Here is a 23290-nt window from a genome sequence, read left to right on the forward strand (position 1 = left end):
GTGGTGGGAAGCGGTGGTGCCGTTTGCTTGGCGAAACGGCGACCCCTGGAGGCGGGCTGCCCTGGAAGTGAGCGTACCCGCCGCCGGCGGGCGCCCCGGCCGGCTCCCGGCCCCGCTGGTGGCTGCAGCGGCCGTGCTGCTGCGCTGCGCTCGGGACCCTGCCAGGCGCAGTGCACGGGAGAGCGGGTTTGGCGTCGCTCAGGGCAGCGTTGTCCGTTTCCCCAGTTTGATCGTGAGTAACGTTTGAGGCCGCCTTCGAAAAGCTGAGCTACTGAGGGAGTCCAGTTGCCGTGTGAGAAGCTAGTGATTTGTTAAAAATGAGTAGACGTACTGAATACCCTTACGAATGAGAAAGCAAAAGGAGATAATTTAATAAATAAAATGCCTACCATTCGCTTTTGTTGTGTCAGGGTCTGGGAGATGAGTGTTGGACTGTTCAGCTTAGTGGGACAGTCAACAAGACAGGACAAGCGAGGAGTATTTTGAGATGATAGTAGGAAGGAGGTGACAAGGATAAGCTGCATGATTCATCAGTAAGGTATCTGGGTGATTCATTCCCCTTTTTGTTGGTGATATTTATCCTCCTCTTAAGAGGAAAGATAGCATAAGCAAGTTTTGGGGCCAGATTTGAATGTGGTGACAGCACCAAGGGAGTCTCCTCCTCGAGGCAGCGCCCCATGGCCCCAGCGCTGGGGTCTGATTCACAAGCTTAGTTCACAAGTTAGCTGCAGCTAACTCTGAGCCGTGGGTCAGAAAGCCCGAGCCTCCCCAGGCCATAACAAAAAATACCGGGGTAAATAATGCACGTGGCTGTAAACTGCCCGTTTGCTGCGTCTGCTATAAACCACCACGGTTTGTGATTCAGATTTGCAGTGATCTGCGCTCAGGGTCTTTTTAAGATCTTAGGGAAAAACCTCAGCAATTGGCGTGGCTAACTGATGAATTCCCAAGTGAGCTGGGTGATCTCAACCACAAACCCTGAAGTCTTGGCCACGGTTACAAAGACAGTGCAGTTGTAGTGACTCCTCCGTTCTTTCCCATTGCCTCCTGTCCCAGGAGAAGATTGATACAAACCATAACGCTTTGGAACAGGATGGCCCATCCGCAAGCGTAAGGCCTGCCTTGCCACCCTGGGTGGCTCTGAGGGAAATGAGCTTACTTGGGCTACGAATAGCGTGAATAATATAAACTGAAGGCGTTCACATATACAGATTGAGGTTAACTGGCGATTTTTACGGTTAAGAACAGAAGATGCAGTAGCAAAAAAGATCCCAGCACCTTGTGGGCACACGACGCAGGACTCGACCGAGCAGTTAGGTAAGGCTGGGAGCTACTTTTAAGCTTCTCTGCGAACGCTACGTCGCAGGCAGCGAGGCCGCAAGGTGGTTTGAGGAGCGGTGCGCTTGGCTAACGTGGCCCCAACACAAGCGGGGTCGAACCGTGACTGCTGGGGACTGGGGAAGAACGGAGGAAACCGCTAGACGTGCTCAATCTCGGATCAAGTTGCACAGAAAAAGAAAAAAAGAGAAAAAAGAGGGAAAAATAAAGAGACAAGTCGAGGCTGCCGAGCGGCGCTCAGCAGCGCGGTTCCCCGCCACGCCGGGGCGGGGGGGACGGGCCCCGCCCCCGGTGGAGGCCCCGCCCCCGCCGGTGGCCGCGCTGGCGTCACTTCCTGCGGCTGCCGCGGTCGGCGTCCGGCGGCCGCGGGAAGAGGCGGTGGCGGGTCTGGGGCCGCTCCTGGGGCGGGGGCGGCCCGGGGGTCCGCTGGGAGCCCCCGCGGGGCGCTGCGGGTTACGGTAAGTGCTCTGTCTGTCTGTCTGTACGTGCGCACCGGTGCCTCGATTTGTTGTTCAAATTGCAATTATTCTGGGTAGTTGGGTACAGGTTTTTCTTTTCTTTTCTTTTTTTTTTTTAATTTCACTGTTTTTACTCCTCCCTTCCCGTCCCCCCGCAGGGAGACCTCGAGGTTCACAGCTTGGCGTCAATGCCTGCTGGGATGGCAGGTTTGGCACCCTGCTTCCTGATACCCCCGTGGTATAAGAGATAACAACTTCCCCTGTTCTTGGGTTGCCAAGGAGGTGTCCCTGGTCGGAATGGGTTGGTGGGCCCCAGCGCATGATACGTGCTTGTTTTAATGCAGGTGTCCTCCATCCTTTGGCCTTATATGATGTCCTGGTCTTTCAAGGTGAAGTTCATGAGGATTGGCCTTTGGCCAAAGGTAAACTTTCTGGAGAAGTTACATTCGCTGGTGTCAGTATTTTGAGTTGACTGTAGAAGAAATGTTTTCTCTGTTCAATAAAGCAGCTCTTTCTTGGTTTATATATATTTCTATCACCGTTATTAATTGTCTCCACTGACTTATGAGTGTTTAAAAACAAATTTTTGTGGGAACACCGTGTCTCGCATGGATGTCTCATTGTGAGTTCCGTCTTTTGCCAAGGAAGGCCCCGCTGTGTATGATGGGCCTGCCTAACCAAATGGTGCCCAGATTTAAGGTGCAGGCTGTAGCTTTTCTTATGTGTGCCACTGACAACACCTAGGTAGCGCTGTGCCATGATATTTGGGACTTGGAGGGCTGAGTCTCCTCCCTTGGGCTGTGTGACCCCCCAAACTAAAGGTGGTGAAGGGAGCTGCGTGCCTGCCTCCCTTGAGCCACCTGAAGAAGCCTGGCATGGAGTGGAAGTATGTCCTAGCCCATACGGCATGTGGGAGGACGCATAACTGAGAGGTGCGAGACACTGTCTTGAGGCAGAAAGTCTCAGCTCACCCTGGGGAGCTGCTGTCCTTACCCTGCCTCAGGCTTTAACCGTCACCTACAGGAGTCCTTGAGGAGGGAAGTTTCTGCTTCGTTTGCTGTTCCGTAGGGCAAAAATTTTACGGCTTCTCACGTGAATGGGAAGGAGAAGTCAAAGATGCTTCATTAACTTCTCCTGGATAGAGTGTCTGTAGTGATTGGGGACGGAGTGCTATAGGGATACTTAAACTTGTTTTTTTGCTTAGTAATACCTCAGAAAAAGAAATCAACGTAACTTGAGCAATTTCATTGATGAAATACCACCGTTAGAAGAACATTAAAACTGCATATGCAAAGTCAGGAAATTATAATTTTAAAACTGCATTTGCAGCCTTAATTTTATCTTCAGACAACTGTTTGCATAAAGAATCTTTCATTGTAAGGTCATGTACTGCTCCTTGAAGAACGTTACATGAAACTTTTTTCCCTGTGGATGCAAATCTTGTAGGTGCTGTGCCCTGTCTTGTGTGTGACAAATCGCATTCATGGCAGCTATGTATGGAAGACTTGATGCAACAAAGAGTCATGTGAACTTAAGCAGATGGGTCCCGGTTGCCATTTACTGTGGGTCACTTTATATTGCTCTGTGAAATAGCTATAATTTACTCCCTTTCTAAGGTAAGAGGCCCATTATGGTCGTGGAGTAAAACACTGAAATTTGTTGACAACCTTGCTACTAGTATGGTTTGTCTAAATTGCCACAATAGGCCTGCGTTTTGATACGTTTAACCGTAACGAATATGAGCTTGTTCTACCAGGAGCCCCACTGAACTACCTACAGAGTATTAGCTGAGGAAACCGAAGATAGGAACACTTTTTTCCATAGTTGTGCTTAGTGAGGAAAACCTGTGTGGAGTTGGAAAGCCGTTAGTTAAAACTACAGAATTTATACTGCTGATGGTCTCCTTTTTTCAAGTGAGACTTAATAGTAGTGTTATTGCACTTATATTTTGGAGGACTTTCCTTTCCTAGCAGCAGGAGAGATGTTATGCTGTTGGCCACCGAGATTCTATGCTAGCGTCAGTCCCTCCCTAAGCTCACTCTTAAAACTTTCTTTCCTCTCAAAATTTGTCTCATAAAACAAACTCTGCCCTCCCAATTGTTGCTTTTCCATCCTAGTCCTTTATTTCTTCTTTATTGTCTGCAGTAGATTGCCTTTATCTTCTTTCAGTTAATTTTCTGTGAGGCTGTTTTTTATTTTATGGTCAAATTTTGGTTCCTGTTAGGCGTAGCTTTCACTGAATTTCACAGTACCTTGCCTGTGGGGAGGCTATTTAAAAACATTAAGAGGTGTAACGGCTCTATTGCTGACTTAAAACGTTGTCTTTTCCCCAAAACAATGTGCGTTCTTCCCCCCCCTCCCCTTATCTTTATCTGGAATGACTGAATTGCCTTCCATCTTATATTGTTTTCAAAGCTAGTTGTAGGTAGAAAAGTTCAGGTTTTGCATGGGGAACAGGTTTGCTGAAGCTGTTTACAGGACTGGGGCCTGATGTTGCAAAAGCAAGAAGGCAAAGCTTTAGAGGTAAAAATTTCAAAAGTGCTCTTGTCACTTTGATCCTTTAATTCCACTGTGGATTTTTTTTTTTTTTTTAATAGAATGTAGACTTCTCTGGGGCCAGACTTTGAAAGGTAATGCAGTATCTTAAAATGCAGGCATAAACGCAGATTTTTTCCAGAGCATGAATGGAGCAAGATATTTGTCTCCTGCTAATTTTTTAGCACATTGAAAATCCCGAGAGTTGTCCCAGATAAATGCTATCTGCTTTTCCAGGTTCCTAAATTTCTTTGAAGTCAAATTCTGTTTTCAGAAGTGACTTAGGAACAAAGTTTCTAGGTGGGATTTCATTTACTTTTCCGGTAGTGTTCTAGAAGTCCCTTATTTTCAGATGTGGCTGTGACTCACTGTTAATTAAGCAAACAAAGCCTGCAGCATAAACATGTAGCTACTAAGGCGGTCTTAGCTGAAAGTGATCTGCAAAGGCCAAGATAACCCTCCTCTCTACCCCAAAGCAATAGTGAGCAGGATTTCTTAATGTTAAGAAGCTAATGTGACATTAGCAAAAGTAACTCTGCCTTGATTCATAATATTACTACTCTACGTTATTCTGGGAATGTTCATCCCAGGCTGTAGATGTGATTTGTAAACTTTAATTAAATAAGCGTCTTAGAACCCCTTGCTGGAAATGTTAGGGTACTTCTGAGAACTTGAATTAACTCAGAAGTTGAATAAAGGTTCATGTGGGATAAGCTCTCCATTCTTGCAGAACAAGATGCAGCTTTAAACGTTGCATCGTTGTAGTTAGTAAAGGAAGCACAGAGAAATAGCTCAAGGTCATTCAACAAGACCATGGAAGAGCTGGGAAGAGAACCTTTGGAAGCTGACTGCATACAACAAGGGGTGCTTGAGTTGCTTCCCGCTCTTCTGCTTTTTGTTGACTTATTTTAGAAAAGTTAACTTTAGAATATTTTTCCTGAGGAAGGTCTATGTGAGTATTTGGGGGGTAAACTTGAGGGCGTGTGTATGTATTTTACAGCTATCTCTATAAAAGAAATTTGCTTTGAAGTATTTGGGTTCTGTTTCTAAGTCATCGGGTAGTAATACGCTGTGATATTTGTTTATGTCTCAGAGCGTGAGCTTATCCTTAGACTGTCAGCTCTTTGGGAAGACTCTTTCTTTTCTGAATGTCCGGAAAGGAGTCCTTCCCGGGGACTGAAGCTGCAATGTCTCTCTGTGAGCAGCACTCCCTGCAAGAGGATGCAGTGTGGATTAACAAGGAGGCGCTGGTCAAATGGTTGCAGGCCGAGGGCCCAGTGCAGTGGTCTTTAAATGGGAGAAATACGTTTCCCTACCCTTGGAAGTCTTGTCCTGGCTAGGCCTCTGCTTGTCCAGAGGCAACTACTGTCATTGGGACAGGTGCAGATTTACTCTAAAAGGAGGATGTGGCTAATGGTTGCATCCCTCTCTTTCCCATTAACAGCTTTATGTTATGCTCTGTGTGCTGTAGGTCACATCTTTTAGCAGACATGGAGCAGTGGGGCATGCGTGCCGTGGCTTTGTCTGGTTCTGGGTAGATGCTATGATTCCTTGGGAGTTTTCACATGTCCAGGAGGGTGCCGTAGGGTGCAGATAACCACGTTTCAGACAATCCGTCCATATCTTATATGCCTGTCCTGAAATCTGGTCCTGGTTATCTGGGATGCTGCTGATCCTGTGAGGCAAAGTGATCAAAACTGACTTTAATGCCTGCTTGGCGTTGTAAAAGGACATAAAGTAGAGGCGATGAAGGTTGCAGAAGCTGCACTCTGGGTGGTTGATGCTGTTGTTATGGATGCTGATTTTAGCATTTGTTCTTTTTGGTCTAGGTCTGAAGACGACTCCACTTCCTTCAAAAGTAAAGTGTCCACGGTCTTCCTGGCCAATGATTCTTCTACAGCAAGCAGGACTTCTTCCTCACCCTGAGAAGCCTTCATCTCTTCCTATGTCAGTGGCTACCAGGCCACGAGCCAACTCGCCGCTGTCCCCACCAAAATCTGTCGGACTGGGGCCTTCCTTTCATCACGCACAAGAGGAAGAGCTTGCAAAGGTGGTGGAGCAGGACCCTATGCTGGAGGAACTATGTAAGCCTCTGTGCTGTAAGCTTTGCAATGTCACTCTGAATTCAGCACAACAAGCTCAGGCTCATTACCAGGTAAGGACAGCAGCAGGCACAATCAGAGCTGCTCCTGTAGTCATGTCTTCACCCCACTTGAATTTTCTGGTTGTCCAGACATGCTGCAAGTGCTTTAATTTAAGATGCAATCACTGGAGCATGTTGCAAAAACTTTGTCTGCAGGGGCAGAGTAGTAGTATCAAGATAGAACTGCTGAAAAGGAAAACACTGAGACTTTTCCATAGTTTGACATGGCCTGTTCTCCACCTGTGCTGTCTTGCAATAAAAATGGACTTCTGGATCCACAGATGAGACTTTGTAAGGCTTGGATAGATGCTTTCTGCTGGACCCACCTGTGCCATTGGGAAAGCAGACTGCTGCCATGTGTTCATCGTAACCTTCTACCAGAGGTTATCAATACCACAGATCTGCTGGTGGGGCTGTTTTTGCACACTCTAATCTGCTTTGGACAGCCGCACTTGGGCCAGCTCCAACCAGCAATTAAATTTGTACAAGCTGGTCTGGTTGGCTAATCTGAAATAGGTTAGGGGAAACTTGCATGTGCTTCTTTGCTGACAGGTTGAGTATGTCGCATTCCTCTGTTACCCCATTTTACCAGTACCCTCTCTGCCATACTGCTGTTTTTGCATGAGTTGTGGAGACAGTAACTTTCTTCACCAGCACATCCAGGAGGATGGCTGACCATATCTTCAGGACACTTGAGCTCACACGCGGCCCAATTGTGCCAGACGCTAAGCAAGTTGGAGAAAAGGGAGGATGCCAGCATCTCTCGAGATGAGAGTTGCTGTTTTCTGAGTGACACCTCCTTTATCTAAGGTGTCACCTTCATGACCACTTTTTCATTTCAGTCTTTGGGGTCCTTTTGCTCTTCAGTGTAAGAAAGATACTATTACTAGGACAGTAATTAATTTAGGTTCTCTTTTTCAGGGTAAAAACCACAGTAAGAAACTCCGAAACTACTATGCTGCCAATAGTTGTCCAGCACCTGCCAGAATGAGTAGTGTGGTTGAGCCTGCCCCACCTCAGGTCGTCTCTCTTCCAGCTCAGGTAAGGTGTGGGAAGGTGATTGGGATCATGCTGCTTATATGTGACCTAACCCCCAATAAGAATAACTAGATCTCATGCTTTGCGGATTACTACAGAGGAGTTTGGAAAAAATTTCCCTTGTGATAGCACAGGGTAGTAGAAGTGGCCTTTTATGAGCTGTTGACTTTCCTTCGGAGAAACAGATATCGATCTGCCCTCACAGCAGAATGTTGGACTTGAAACGTTCTGTTTCTACATAGGAATCAAAGTATTTCCCATGCAAGTCTGACATGCTGCTGATTATGTTTGTTCAAGGGCTGGCATAAAACAGTATTGTTAGAGCTGGATTTGGACGTGAGGGTGTGGCATCCTCCCTGCAGAGTCATCCCTCGGTTGTGTGAGTGAAGCTTAAGTGGAGAAAGTGTTGCCCAGGACTATTACCTAATTCTTCCTTTGTAGCTCCTTTGCAAAGGTTGTTCCTGTGCATAGGGTGAATAGATGGCTCCCTCCGTGATTCAGATTATCTGTCTTAGAGGTGAAAGAGAGTACTTTTACTTTCTTCCTATGGAGTTCATGGCTCCTAATTGTCATGGGACTTCACACCCAACAGCCAGGTTAGGCGTTAATGTGCAGGGAACCACAATGAAGCAGCAGGGATCAAAGCTGTGGCTGTTGCCTCAAAAACACAAGCCTCTGTTGTCTATACAAAAGCCAAAAAGTACTTCCTAAAAGCGGCAGCTTGTTATGTGTGTGCGAGAGCCGCCAGAGGGAGACTTAGTCCCACATAAAAGGACTTTGTGCCTTGCAGAACTGAATTGGAGTCCTGAGAAGGCATCAGGTCCTGCCCTAGGTGGTGGGACATGGGTGCTGCACTAGCTGGAGTACCGGGTGCTCCTCTTTGTGGGGGAAGTGGTCCATGGCAATAAGGAGACTGCACTGGGGCCACGTGAGGATTGATGTTGTAATGAACGTGTGTCTATAAGGTTGTATAGCATCAAAGGAGACATGGAAAAAATGGACTTGGCAAGTGCGGCACTGACACGGCTGTATGAATCACTGCTGCTGCATTGTTTACAAAGCACTTTTCTCTGGGTGATACACAAACACTGAGGAGAAGTGGTTGCTGCTCCATTTGACGTGTGGCCTGACTAGACAGGCAAGGTCTCATTTATGTGGCAGGAGTTATTCATGTGAGGCTGGGTCCTTCCTCTGAAGTCTTGATCCAGATCTCCTCGTGCCTGAAGGGTAAGGGTCAGAGATTTGGCAGCTCTTCAGTTGCTTTCATCTCTTAGTGTGGTCAGGGAACGATGGAGAGAGAGGGAGCTGTGAAGAGACTGCATATAATGGATACATGAGAGAGGTGCACCTTAACGTTTCAGTGGGTCTTCTGCAGTGTGAAAGTCACTGTTCATCAGCTCCCAGGAATCAAGAGTAGAGGAGTTAATTCATTGCTGAGAAGGTCACAAGCTTGTGTGGCTTTTGCAGAGGTACAGAGTATTTAGTCAGATTGCTTTTGTCTCCATCTGAAGCCAAGGATTTACATAGACCTTGTGGAATTTGCAGAGTCTCTGGGAGGCTGAGGCAAGGAAAGCTGAATTCGCCTCTGAGGAGTAGTTTGGGGAGGGCTGGGCAAAGTGTCCTGATCATTGTGCTCTAATTACAGCTGTGTCGTTGCCCGACAAAGACGATATTGGCCTCAAGCTTTGATATTCGAATATTACAGTGTGTTAACCTTCTTGTGTTTCACACGCTGTCTCTCCCTTTGCTGCTAGATGGGAACCAGTAAACCAGGTGGCCGAGTGATCTTGGCCACAGAGAATGATTACTGCAAGCTTTGTGATGCCTCGTTTAGTTCTCCAGCTGTGGCACAGGCTCACTACCAAGGGAAAAATCATGCCAAGCGGCTGCGTCTTGCAGAAGCACAGAATAACTCATTCTCGTAGGTATTGTTCAACTTGATGCTCAGGCTGATCTCTTGTCAAGCTTTTTTTCAGAAAAATCTGAATTGCAGCTGTTCATGTTTGTTGAATCTTCAGGGAAGCCTCAGAACTAGGCAAACGGAGGACAAGGAAAGAAGGTAATGAATATAAGATGATGCAGAACAGAAGAAATATGTATACAGTTCAAAACAACACAGGTAACTGAGAGCTTTCATTTATTGCATTCTGTAGTTGGAATAGTACTGAATACTAAATATATATTCAGTGGTTTTCTCTGAGCTCTGTTTTAGCGGAGAGGGAGCATGAAAGGAGCTGGTCCTAGCTCTGCTGACCCTTCTTGTCTGTATGTTTATATTTTCTCAGCTGCTAAAGTTACTTTGACAGCCTGCTTGTTAGTTCAGTTTCTCAGTTAGTAACTTAATTGACCATCTGCCTGTCTCTAAGGCTGCTCTAAGTGGTGATGATTTTCCTGCTTTATTTTCTTGGCCAGCAGCCAGGTGCTTTGACTCCTACTGTAGCACATCAACCTGTACTTACACTCCCATGTCCAGGATGAGAGAGCATGTTAGCCTCCCTCTAAGACCATCTGTTCCTGGAATCCTTCCTCACATCTTAGATACCAACTCTGCCTCTTTTCCATGATATAAAGTGTATTCTATATTGTCCAGACTAGCATCTGTTTCTAAGTTGTGTTACAAGCGTGTATTAGCTGAAATCGTGCTTCCTGATTGAAGCTTGGTTTAATAGTATCATACTAAGCACCGTCACTTGGAAAAGAGAAATCTTTTAAAATTCTATTAAATATTGTCTTGTGATGATTTTAAACTGAGATAGGCTTATTCCATTTCAAAAGCTCTAATTCTGGAATTAGAGGGTTTAAAAAAGAATTGACTCATCACTTAAATGATTAGACTGCTAACTTTCAAAGGCAGTATTTACTCTTAATAAGACTCTAAGCCCGCTCTAGTGTTTTAGAAAATATCAGCAAGTGTCATTCCCATATGTGCTGCCCCCTTTTAAATCTGATCCTCAGTGGAGAAGTCATGTGGGAAAATAAGAATCAGACTCTCATCAGTTGAAAAAGCTAACCTTTGCCTGCTTTGTAAGCATTTGTCAGCCTTAGAAGTTGTCACTGAGCTATCTCAAGCTTCCCTGTCTGACAGGTAAACAGGCTTTTCTGTTGTCTCCACAGGTCCCTACTTCAATCCCCGCTCACGCCAGAGGATTCCTCGGGATCTGGCTATGTGCGTCACCCCCAGCGGCCAGTTTTACTGCTCTATGTGCAATGCTGGGGCCAGTGAGGAGATGGAGTTCAGACAGCACTTAGAAAGCAAACAGCATAAGAGCAAGGTGTCCGAACAGCGGTATAGGAATGAGATGGAGAACCTAGGCTATGTACAATGACACGCCACCCTTGGCAGTAGTTTGCAAATAGAGCAGCTTGTCTCTCGCCTGCTGTTTGCCACATGCCCTGCTTTGTGCTCCATTTGATAGGAGTATGCTCTCGAGCTATACATGTAACACCTGCAAACTTAATGGTATGGTTAGTTTTTTTTCTATCATAGTTGGCAGGATGATGCTGTGCAGGACATGAAGTGTTTTGATGTTTGTTCGCTAGTTATCTAAGGCTCTTCGTTGTATCGAGTTGGGGGGACTCTCTTCTCCTCAGCCTTCTGCATGAATATGCAAAGCTCAAGAAGTGCTGGCAACTTCTGTGATTCTGCCACACAGGTGGACCTTGTGCAAAGCCCACTCCTCCCTTGGCACACTAGAGAGCAGCGCTCCTGAATGTCTCAATAGAGCAACGTGAATCTCTGGGCAGCTTGGAAGAGAAGGACAGGAATGGGGCCTGTGAATGTGTGTTTAGATGATTTACTTGTCCGCAAATTGCTGCTGTGGCCCCTATTAGAGCCCACAGGAAGTTCTTTCCACATCCCTGTAGATAGACTATGCACACCTCTCGTCCTTATCTCCTTCTCCTTCCTCTGTGATGAAGATCTCATTCTAAGATCTGACATTAGTTATTAGCTGGTTAGCCGCATCCAGAAATATTCTGTTCTACCAAACGGCTAACAAAGAGGAAAGATTTTTCAGTACTGTAATTGGCCTGGACACCTTAATACACCATGGGTGTAGTTCACCTCCCTCAGGAGAGCCTGTGTGGGTCACAGTGGTCTAATGAAGTGAATCGGAAAGCAAACCTACTCAGAGTGGGTGTGCGCTGCTCTGATTCCGTGTTAGACTGTATAGGATGTAGGATGGGTTGGGAGGAGCTGTCAGCTGTAGTTTCTTTGCATACTGATGTAGAAGAGGTCAGGTGTTGGTCTGTGGCCTGTAACTCGATTGCTACAGAAGAGCAGGGCTGCCTGGGCCTTGGGGAGCAGATATCAGCTGTGTCCTGCTCCCATGCCGTTCCCTGCAACTAAGCCCAATGGGTGTTACATAGGTGAGGTGAAATATTCCCTTGAACCTGAGCTACCAATAGTGGATGAATTCTTTTTTTTTCTCCCCATCTCAGACTGGGTTTTAATTCTGTTCCTTGATGTGAACCTCACTGTTTGAGGGACCACCTAAACTCCAAAGCTAGGCAGGATGTAGGTTTCAGGTGTGGCAGTTGTTTGAGTAACAATTTCTTGGCCAAGCGGAAGTACTCATGAGACTTGTTAAGCAAAGCAAATCTTTAAGTGTAGAGAAACCCTAAGGGTGTGCATCTGTTTTGATTTTCCTTAGAAGTAGTGGAAAGAGGATAAAGAGCAGAAGTAGGGCTGCCATTTATTTTTCTACTCATTTGGGTAGGTGTTAGGAGCTGTGATTGGAATCCAATTCACAATGTTTCTAAAACATTGGCTCCAGCGGCAAGTGCAGCATGTAGCTATCCTCCTTTGGACCTGATTGACCACTGTGCTGCTACAGCTCTACACTGGTATAGCTTCCTTGACTTCAGTGGCAGGTGCAGAGAGGGGGTAAAGGAAGCTTCATGGCTTGTCTCCCACTCCTCTTGAGGCAGTAGGTCGAATTAGATGCAATTCATTGAATTCAATAGCACTTTGCCAGGGGAAAGTTTACCCTAATGTGTGATGCTGAACGTAGCCCTTTTTTTTTTTTTCTTTCTTTTTTTCTCCTTTTTTTTTCTTGCCATTCTGATCCTGCCTCTTGCATTTCAGAAGGCTTTTCTGCTTACATTGAAAACAGAAAAATGAATAAACAAACAACAAAAAGGCTAGTTTTAATTCATATTTCTAGTTCACCTCAGAAAGGCTTGTGACATGCAGCTGCCTAAAACTAAAGGCTGTTCTTCACCAACGGAGTATTGTATCTCTAGCTACCTGAGCATCAGCTGGCCTTGCAGCCTTAACTTGGCCCTCCGAAAGCCAGGGAGCGTGAGCTCTTCCACAGTAGTCAAAAGCAACCTCCTGCATCATTCCGTGCTGATCCCTGCCCTGCAGATACAGGCAGGGCAGCGGGCATCCTCTTCAATGAGATTCCCTCCCCTTCTTTGTGCAAAGCCTGATTCAATAGACTTTGTGCAGTGGACCTCATTTGAGGGTAGGAGAACAGGTGCCCAGGTTGCAGAGCACTAACTGAGCTATTCTGACAGTTATTTCTGCCCCTGGCCCGTTACCCTTAGGCTGCCTAGAAAAAGACTGCCCTTGCAACACCTTGTCAGCCTTTTATTCCCCCCCTTCCCCCCCCCCATCCTTTACAGTCAAAGAAGGGCTGCTTTACTCCTTCTGTTCTGTCTTTTGTAGTTCCTCTGATGTGGCACCACTGTGCAGGGACAGAGGGAGCGGTGTGTTTCACCAGAGCGGTCCCTGCATTGTGGTTAAACATCCCTCTTGCTGTAACTTAAGGCATGGTATTTCCCACAGGCTGCAATTAGTGGCAGAAAACTGGCTCTTTGTGAAGTAAGAGCTTGGGGACCTGTAGGTGCTGGCATTGTCTAGCCTATTGCTTCGATCAGGAAGGCGTTTTTCTCTCCTTTCACATGTCCCAGAATCAGCAGTTAATCCCCTTCCTTCAGTTGCTGCCTCTGCTCCTAGCTCAGCAAGCTGCTCCTGATTTGGCCTTTCCAGTGGCTATGTTCATATCCTCTGAAAGCATGGCTGCTGCCGGTGTCAACTCGGTTTGTTCCGTGTGCCACGGCCTTCTGTCCACGCAGTCACCTGCCAGGGTGCCCCCTCTGCCACCAGCTGGTGCAAGCAGGCCACAGCGTGTTGGTGTGCTAATGTGCTGCGCTTGTGGGCTGCTCTCTTCGTGGGTTTGAGTCAGGTGTCGAGGGATGGCTTGAGCCTGCCCTGGGCAGGGGGGCATCCAGCCAGTTTGTTGCCTTCACAAGAGTACAAGGATTGAATGGCGTCGTCCTGAGATTTTCAGAGTGCTCCCAGGTATAAAGTAGGGAGTGAGACTGAAGCAACAGATTGCTGAAGCAGGAGTAAAGATACTTACAGCTGGGAAAAGCAGCTGAGACCTGCTTTGCCCGAAAACTCTGTTGTAGCCCTTCCCTACGAGTGACCAAAGGTTGCCCCTCCCTCTTCAGTGTCACATAACATGAAGACATGCCACCTCACTGGTATCATTAGGGTTAAGGCCAATCCAAAAACAAACTCTTCAGCAAGAGAAGCAGGGCTAATACTGATTATATATATATATATTTTTTAATGGGAGTCACTGCCTAAATTGGCGTTCAAAATGCATGTTGAAAACGCATCCTGGCATAACCTTACGTGATATAGCTGGACTGGGGAGAAAGCTGTGTAGCTGTAGTACCACTTTACAGACCCAATTAATCTTGCTCTTGAGTAAAATGAAATACTGAACCCGAGAAATAGGACTTTTGTGAAGCTCTCACATTGGCCAGTAGGTTGATGACCTTTGCTGCTAGAAACAAAATATAAATCAGTGTGTTCATATTTATTTTACTGTGCTGACCACTAATTGACTTGTGAATATTTAAGGCATTATTCTATAGGTTGTTTTTGTTTAAATAGAAAACTCTACATGGCACTTTGCTTTTGGATCAAAACAGATATTTATTATGTTTGTGAAAATGTTTCTCTGCCCTATATATGTATTGTTTTTTCTTCCTTGATGAGAAAAAAACCCCCGGCAACCAGTGAATCTTGTTTGTTTGTTTGTTTCCATACTAAACAAAATTGGGATTTCCTTATAGCTCACTCTTAAATGTCCATTTTAACTTTTTTTCTCCAATGATTCCCACGGTAACGTTAAAAATATTGTCCCAAGACCCATGAATTCCATACTTAATTTAAGCATTTATTTGTAGGCAAGGAAGTAAACTGTGTGGAATTCAAGTATTTGTGAGGAGTTTGAGAATGATGATACTATTTTGTTTGTATTAGGCATTAGCTGTTAATTTTGCATTCTGCACTAATGAGTAAATGTGAGATAATCTTGCCTAACATTGGTCTCTCTGACTTTGTGCTTTTTGGTGTACATCAGAAGGAACCCTGAAAACTTCTGTGGAGTTGCTTAGGATGGTCATCAGTGTAACAAAATGCAATTTTTTTTAATCTGTAAAGCTGCTTTTCTTTTTCCTTTTTTATATGCCCATTATCGGGCATTAGAAGGGAAAGCTATTTCTGTAAGCATGGATTCCTGTTTTGGCTTACTAATGCATGAAGTCCTTTTGCAACATTGCTTAGGCAGTACTCTAACTGATCATTGGGAATTTTGCCCAAGCCAGGAGTAAATGAAACAGCCTAGCTAAACACGTTTGTTAGGCCCAGGCAAAGTACACTGCTAAAATCTGTCTCTTACTCCTGTTGCGGTTACAACACTCTTATAGTTTTGCTTTTTGAAGAATGTTTTTTAGCTTGTTCTGTAAGGATTTGGTCCTGCTCCAGCTAAAATAGTTTAAATTTCATCGTCTTTGGTTGACAAGCCTTGAAACCCTTCAGGAATTTCATACTGATATTTTCTCATATATGCTTTTTTTTTTTTTTTGCTTTTTTCTTTATACCACTATGTATACAAGGATGCTCTGGATGAGAAGGATATGTGTTGCCAGTTATGGAAAACCAAATGTCAGGGTTTCCAAAAGGAATGATCTTGCCTGGCAAAGTCCATATATCCCCATGATTAACAGAGACTGGAGAAGTATAGACCTGGTTTCTGTGAAGTTAGTGACTAAGCTCCCATTGTTTTGAGCTGGGCCAGCTTTGCCATCTGCATAACGTTGGAAGTGAATATAAAAATCACTTTCATACAAACATGGTCGAGCAATAGTGTTGGGCATCTCTCCTTTAAAAGATGTGTCACAATTAAAATATGTATCTTTTAAATCTGAAGTATTTGCAGGTAAAGGCAGGAGTGCAGATTTATTAAAAAAAGAGTGAAAAACTTCTATATTCACATACTATTTTAGGTCTGATTTCTTTTTTCTGTGTTCTGTGGGGGGAAAGAAAGGACTCGATTTAGTTTCCTTCTGCATCTGCCCAGCAACATCATTTGTAAGAGCTTTGAATGTATTTCATCTAGAGCCTTCTTGTCAGGTTGGTTTTGTACATTTGTCCTTCTTTTCTTTATGTTGTACTGATCACCCAGGAGAATAGTGGATAGAAATGAATTTTTCTTCAGTATATAATAAATCATCTTGCTTTTACCATTGCATAGTCTTAGTGTTTGGTATTGTACTGCCTGTGAGACGGCTAGACTGTGCTTGACTGACATGGTACTCCCACTGTCACCCTCTATGCTATGTTTTAAAACCCGGCTGAGGGGGTCCAGTCCTATGTGCCATTTCTTAGTCTTGAAGGAGGTCAGAGTATTTTCAACTATTACTGAAAAACAGCTGAGCACTTGGGGACTTGGTTCTCCCTCACAGCTGTCTTGGGTTGAGGGGCACTGAGGGTGCTCAGCATCTCACAGGATGGGAGCCAGAAGAGGGGGAAGGGCTCCGTTATCTGCTGAACCTTCCCATAGTGCATGTCACAAACTCAGTAACATGGACTTGCAGCTCCTTAACTATAAAACAGCGGTGGCAAGCAGAGCCCAAGATATGTATTTGTGCTTCTTTTTGCAAGTGTGCCTGTTGTCCTGTTCCCTCACAGGAGGGCTCCAGAAGATGGTACGTGCACACGCTTATGCACCATAAATGACTTCCTAAACAGAAAGGACATCACGAACTAGAGCCTTGAAGCAGAGGAAGTCAGTTTTTGCTGAGCTGAGCTCAGGAGCAGTAAGAAGGGGGGCCTTCCTCAGCGCTGTGGCCATGCAGTGCAGTGCAGGTCAGGGCAGGGCATGTTGACAGCAAGCTAGGGCCATGGGTGGGCCCTGGGTGGCACAGCTGCAGCACTGCAGGCTGTGTGACACCAGCAGCAGCTGCGGCACAGTCCTGAGTGTGGAGGGAACCTGGTGGCCAGGAGCTATGTCCCTGAACTCCCACATTGCTAGTTTTTCACAGGATTGGGCCTCTGCAAGGAAGAGTGGCACCAGAGGGGGAATCAGCAGGATTTACCATTTTCAGCAGCAGCCCACAACCCCTGCATAATGTGACTCTGCAGGAAAAGGAGCAGCCAGAGGCACAATGCCTTAATTCTTGCTTTCCCCTACCGGAGGGAACCGAGTGAAAGTGACTGCTGACTGCCAAAGCCTGTTTGAGGCAGTCAGTGAATGAAAGGGCAGCCTGGGAGGACAGCTGGGTGGATTTTTTTTTTTTTTTTTTTTTAAATAGGCCATATCCAAAAGATGGATTTGAAGCTACTATAAATCCAAAATATGATCTTATTTTTGTATCACAGTTTAGTCTTTCTAACAGCAACACTGGCTGCCCTAAGGACGGTATAGGTACTCCATTTTGGTGCAAAAATCACATTTAGTGGTTGTTACTATTATCTAAGCATTGCGACTTAGCATGCCCAGAAAAAGAGTCTGAAGTGAATTAATAACATGTATTTTAATTTGCTTTGGTCTCACCATTACTTGAAAGAATGAGGCATAGAAAACCGCTGCAAGTTCATTAACCCTTTCATGTTCTGGCTCGTGGTGGGCTGCTGTGGGCAGTTAAAGTGGGCAAGAGCCACCCCTCAGTGCAGGCGCAGTAGTGACTCCGCAGTCCCACCCCTGCACAGAGGCCATGCCCCCAGACCCCCCCATAACCTCCCCCACAGCTCCCCTGTCCCAGGCCTTACCTGGCCCCAAGTCCATACCACAGCAGTTTCACATAGAAGTAAAAACACAGCTTTTTTTGGTGTCCTGTTTCTGCTAAACTCTACCCAGTCAAACAAAAGAAATGAAATACAACTGTGATTTTTTTTTTTAAGTACAAAATGGACAGAGATTTCCTGAACTGACAAGCTTCATTATATTCAACTACAAGAGGAGAGCAGAAAGTATTTCAAAGCACTGCAAGGTTTCCACAAGGCAGATGTTACATCATTTTTCAGGCCCAAGCTTACAGATGGTGCACATTTCTTCATGCTCAGTTCAGATCAGCTCCAGCATCATTCTGAACATTAATACTTCCACTCTTACTTCTTAACCTTTTATGTACATATTGTTAGGTTGATTCTCTTCAAAAAGTTAGGCTGATAAATCACAAGACTACCTCTTGACAGGGCCCTTGTGTTGAATTTGCGTGAAAAAAATGCAAAAGGGAACTGCTGCCCCCAGTCAGCTCTACAGACAAGGGAGTTGATTAGCCTTTGAGAAAAATGTGCCAGCTCAATTTTCTGCAACTGTTAACACTCTCTCTTGAATTCAGTGAGACTGAAGTTTGCAGGGCTCCACTTAAGTGCTGGCACCGCTTCAGTTCACATAGCCGTCCGCAGCTGCGCCAGGCCAGAAGCCAGAGTAGCCAGGGAGGGCTTGGGCCAATGGCCACTTTCAAAACCCAGCTCAAATCAACGCTGCAGACCAAGCCAATTGCACAACACAGGCACCCTCAACTCCAGCCCCTGCCCTGCCCCCAACAAGCAGCTACAGCTCTCCACTTTCCACCCACTCGAGTGAATGTCCTATATTGCAGACCAATGGTAAGTCAAAATAAATCACTCCTCCTACAACACCACTTCAGTACCACCACACTCCTACTATAAAACCACCACAACAACCCTGAAGCATCACCAAACTCCAACCTGAAAACCACCAAACAGTTCCTGCAAACCAACTTGGAAGCACCTCAGACAAACACATGCAAGGGTCACAACAACAAAAACTGCAAAAGCTGGTGCAAAGTTGAAAATGCCTGGGCTGGGCAATGTGCCTGGCATGAGTTAAAGCAGAGCTGGGTCTTAAAGGTGTGAAAGTTGTAACATACAGCTTGACAAGGCATTTTATTGTGTAACTGTAACACTGGGTAACTGGGAAAAGGGGAAATGCAGATGCTGTTTCAGGACAAGAGGAAATTGCTCCTCCACCCGCTGAGTTCATATTACTCCCTCCTTTGTGCAGATGCTGAAAAAAAACCCCGGATTTAGAACAAAGCAAATAAACTCAAAATCCCAGCCCTGAGTACTGTTCCCAAGCCTGAAAGCAGCTGTAAAGTCCAGTTAAGACGAATGGAAAACTCTTACTACGCAGGTTGTGAGCGATGAGGTCTCCTAATAGACGGTAAAACAACGGTACAAGAACTATATTTCAAAAGGAAATTCAGAAGGGGTACCTCCTTAGCTAAAAATGTGAATGATTTACAAAAACCTAACAAATAGTATTACAGAAATATTTTTTCTTTTACTTTAGAGGACGTATTCTGACACTGCCAGAACATCTCATGGACCGCAGCCTGGCCACCGGGGGAAAAGGGCCCTGCCCTGCTTACAGGGTGGGCCTGGGGTCCAGTGAGCTCCGTGGCCCCCTCAGGTGCGGAGACAGCGACTCGCACCCTCCTTACAGGGTCGCCGCTCTCTCCGGGCAGCCAAAGGAGCACCGTGGCAAAAGGCCAACAAAGCAAAGACCCGAGCCCTGCTTACAGGGAGGTCGCCCAGCGCCAAGCGAGCGAGGCCACCAAAGGGGCCACGCCTGCTCTTCTCCTGGACCGCAGCCCTGCTTACAGGGGCGTCCCTTTGCCCAGAGTGCCCTTCTCTTTCCTCCTCTTCAGGCTTCCCGCCCTCCTCCGTTGCTCTTCCGGCTCACTCTTGACTCGCAGTTCCGCACCGCTCCTCTTCTTCCTTCTCCACCAGCTGCCGCAAAGGAAACCAGACACAGGTAACGCTGTGCCGACAAGTGCCAACTCCTCCGCCTGAAGGACAGAGGGCCAGCAGCAGCTCTGCCCAGCTCCACCAAGCCGCCCCTCCCCTACCTCCGACGCCCCTTCACCCTGCTACAACCCGCCCCTACCCCCCACCCCCCACCACCCCCCCGCCTTAAACATCGCCCATCAGCTCCTCTCCCCAAAGGCAGAGCCCCAGCGCGGCGCGCCACCCTCGACGGAGCTAGGCGCCAAGGAAGCCCCGCGAGGAAGAGCCCGCGCCTGAGCCGCCCAAAGCTCCCGGGGCAAAGCCCTTGCCAAGCTCAGCAGCGAGCGCTCGCCGTTGGCCCACCTGCAGCGGCGCGCCGGTCCGGCGGTCTTGATTGAAGCTTGCGTCGCGGAGCCCCAGCTGGGGTCAGAGGCGGGCACGCTGGGCAAACGCAGCTGGGCATGGAAAGCAGCGGCCAAGGAGGCTTCAGCCCTGCTAAGGGGGCCTGGAGCCCCTGCCAGAACTGCCCGAGGCCAGGGGCCCCAGGGCACCGGGCAGTCCCCGAGTTACAGGGCAGCCCCGGGGCCCAGGCCAAAAGGAGGCTCCTTTTCTGCGATGCGGGGGCGCTCGGGCCTAGGCCCCGCTAACGGGGTGCCCGCCCCAAACAAGCTGCCAGCTGAGCACCAAGGCTCGGCACCCGCACCCTGAGGACAGGGAGGGCGAGCACACCCAGGGAGCCACAGAGCTCAGCCTTCCCCCGCAGCAACGGGAATGACTCTCAGCAGCCAGGCCGCGGAGCTTGCTGGCCAGAGGCCGGGGGCCGGGCCCCTGGCCCTGACTACAGGGAGGGCCCGGCCTGCCCCCGACACCTCGGCCCCGCGCCTCTGAAAGGCACGGGCCCCAGACACCCGCCTGCTTACAGGGGGGTCGCTCCGGGCGCCTCCCGCAGAGCGCAGGGGACACACGCGACCCTGCTTACAGGGCGGTCCCCCCACACCTCAGCACTGGCAACAAGCCCCGCCAGGGCAGGAGGCTCCGGCCTACGCCCCACTCAGGGGCTGGCCGCGCCGGCTGCAGCGCCACGTCATGCCTTGCGGAGCCCAGGGAGGGAGGGAGGCACCTCAACCCTGGCCGCGGGGAGGTCGCCCCCAAAAAAGCCGCCCCGGGGGGGGCGGCGGCGGGCCTGCGCCCTCCAGCGAGCACTTCCTCAACCTGCCCCCTTGAAAGGGCCAGGGAGGGGTCATTCCTGTTGGCTGCCTAAAGCAGCAGGCCGCAGGAGGGCGTGCCAGGCCCCTCCACCCTGCTTACAGGGAGGCCAAGCTGCTCCTGGTGACAAGGGGCTCCGCAGCTCGGGACACGCGCCCTGCTCACAGGGCGCTCACGCCGGCCAGCTGGCCGGCGGGACAGGCAGCCACGCGGGCACGGACCGCGGCCCTCCCTACAGGCAGGTCCCGTTGCCCACACTAGTACCAAGTGGCTTTGCGCTGTCCCAGGGAAGAGGGGGCAAGCCTGAACTCTCCGCCTCCGCTCGGGGCCTCAGAGAGGAGCCCTCCGTGGCTGCCCAGCGCCCTTCTTTCAGGCCTGGGAAGGTGAAGCTAAGCACGCTGCAGCGCTTTCAACAGAGGCCTAAAGGACAAGCTCACTCGCTCACACGCTCACCCCGACAAGGACAAGGACAAAGGACAACGGACAAGGACAAACATGACTTTCCAGGAGGGAAAGAGAGGCGCGGGCAGCCAACGTCAGGGGACCGATCCCTCCCCACGAGCAGGAGGAGAGGCTCAGACCTGCCCCCGGGCTGCACGGAGGCCAGAGCGCTCCGCGTGCCCAGGGGCTTCACCCAACGCCAAAGGGCAAATGTTGCGACGCACCCTGAGGACAGGGGGTCACGCTGGCCAGGCTGCCAGCAGGCGGAAAGCCGCGCGGGGAAAAGGGCCCTGCCCTGCTTACAGGGTGGGCCTGGGGTCCAGTGAGCTCCGTGGCCCCCTCAGGTGCGGAGACAGCGACTCGCACCCTCCTTACAGGGTCGCCGCTCTCTCCGGGCAGCCAAAGGAGCACCGTGGCAAAAGGCCAACAAAGCAAAGACCCGAGCCCTGCTTACAGGGAGGTCGCCCAGCGCCAAGCGAGCGAGGCCACCAAAGGGGCCACGCCTGCTCTTCTCCTGGACCGCAGCCCTGCTTACAGGGGCGTCCCTTTGCCCAGAGTGCCCTTCTCTTTCCTCCTCTTCAGGCTTCCCGCCCTCCTCCGTTGCTCTTCCGGCTCACTCTTGACTCGCAGTTCCACACCGCTCCTCTTCTTCCTTCTCCACCAGCTGCCGCAAAGGAAACCAGACACAGGTAACACTGTGCCGACAAGTGCCAACTCCTCCGCCTGAAGGACAGAGGGCCAGCAGCAGCTCTGCCCAGCTCCACCAAGCCGCCCCTCCCCTACCTCCGACGCCCCTTCACCCTGCTACAACCCGCCCCTACCCCCCACCCCCCACCACCCCCCCGCCTTAAACATCGCCCATCAGCTCCTCTCCCCAAAGGCAGAGCCCCAGCGCGGCGCGCCACCCTCGACGGAGCTAGGCGCCAAGGAAGCCCCGCGAGGAAGAGCCCGCGCCCGAGCCGCCCAAAGCTCCCGGGGCAAAGCCCTTGCCAAGCTCAGCAGCGAGCGCTCGCCGTTGGCCCACCTGCAGCGGCGCGCCGGTCCGGCGGTCTTGATTGAAGCTTGCGTCGCGGAGCCCCAGCTGGGGTCAGAGGCGGGCACGCTGGGCAAACGCAGCTGGGCATGGAAAGCAGCGGCCAAGGAGGCTTCAGCCCTGCTAAGGGGGCCTGGAGCCCCTGCCAGAACTGCCCGAGGCCAGGGGCCCCAGGGCACCGGGCAGTCCCCGAGTTACAGGGCAGCCCCGGGGCCCAGGCCAAAAGGAGGCTCCTTTTCTGCGATGCGGGGGCACTCGGGCCTAGGCCCCGCTAACGGGGTGCCCGCCCCAAACAAGCTGCCAGCTGAGCACCAAGGCTCGGCACCCGCACCCTGAGGACAGGGAGGGCGAGCACACCCAGGGAGCCACAGAGCTCAGCCTTCCCCCGCAGCAACGGGAATGACTCTCAGCAGCCAGGCCGCGGAGCTTGCTGGCCAGAGGCTGGGGGCCGGGCCCCTGGCCCTGACTACAGGGAGGGCCCGGCCTGCCCCCGACACCTCGGCCCCGCGCCTCTGAAAGGCACGGGCCCCAGACACCCGCCTGCTTACAGGGGGTTGCCAGGCCCCTCCACCCTGCTTACAGGGAGGCCAAGCTGCTCCTGGTGACAAGGGGCTCCGCAGCTCGGGACACGCGCCCTGCTCACAGGGCGCTCACGCCGGCCAGCTGGCCGGCGGGACAGGCAGCCATGCGGGCACGGACCGCGGCCCTCCCTACAGGCAGGTCCCGTTGCCCACACTAGTACCAAGTGGCTTTGCACTGTCCCAGGGAAGAGGGGGCAAGCCTGAACTCTCCGCCTCCGCTCGGGGCCTCAGAGAGGAGCCCTCCGTGGCTGCCCAGCGCCCTTCTTTCAGGCCTGGGAAGGTGAAGCTAAGCACGCTGCAGCGCTTTCAACAGAGGCCTAAAGGACAAGCTCACTCGCTCACACGCTCACCCCGACAAGGACAAGGACAAAGGACAACGGACAAGGACAAACATGACTTTCCAGGAGGGAAAGAGAGGCGCGGGCAGCCAACGTCAGGGGACCGATCCCTCCCCACGAG

The 23290-nt window shown here is 49.6% G+C and overlaps 1 protein-coding gene across 2 annotated transcripts; it reads left to right on the plus strand.

Moving 5' to 3' along the window:
* Nucleotides 1–1674: 1674 nt before the first annotated feature.
* On the plus strand, nucleotides 1675–16062 carry ZMAT3 (zinc finger matrin-type 3). Of its 2 annotated transcripts, XM_068954248.1 has the most exons (7): nucleotides 1687–1796; nucleotides 2141–2218; nucleotides 6161–6486; nucleotides 7396–7515; nucleotides 9267–9433; nucleotides 9531–9631; nucleotides 10627–16062. In XM_068954248.1, exons 3-7 carry the CDS (start codon nucleotides 6217–6219, stop codon nucleotides 10836–10838), a joined length of 870 nt encoding a protein of 289 aa, XP_068810349.1. In that variant the 5' UTR covers nucleotides 1687–1796; nucleotides 2141–2218; nucleotides 6161–6216; the 3' UTR covers nucleotides 10839–16062. The 2 variants fall into 2 exon arrangements, with proteins under 2 accessions (XP_009682161.1, XP_068810349.1); XM_009683866.2 differs by lacking the exon at nucleotides 2141–2218 and having other exon boundaries at nucleotides 1675–1796.
* The last annotated feature ends 7228 nt before the right edge of the window (nucleotides 16063–23290 follow it).

Source organism: Struthio camelus, chromosome 9 (assembly GCF_040807025.1).
Source record: "Struthio camelus isolate bStrCam1 chromosome 9, bStrCam1.hap1, whole genome shotgun sequence".
NCBI lineage: Eukaryota > Metazoa > Chordata > Aves > Struthioniformes > Struthionidae > Struthio > Struthio camelus.

Bases quoted from the DNA above. Each gene is read 5' to 3' on its own strand.
- ZMAT3 (XM_009683866.2), top strand. From the start codon at position 6,217: ATGATTCTTCTACAGCAAGCAGGACTTCTTCCTCACCCTGAGAAGCCT. The intron at 6,487-7,395 runs GTAAGGACAGCA...TCTCTTTTTCAG, and splicing joins AAGCTCAGGCTCATTACCAG to GGTAAAAACCACAGTAAGAA. The intron at 9,632-10,626 runs GTAACTGAGAGC...TTGTCTCCACAG, and splicing joins TACAGTTCAAAACAACACAG to GTCCCTACTTCAATCCCCGC.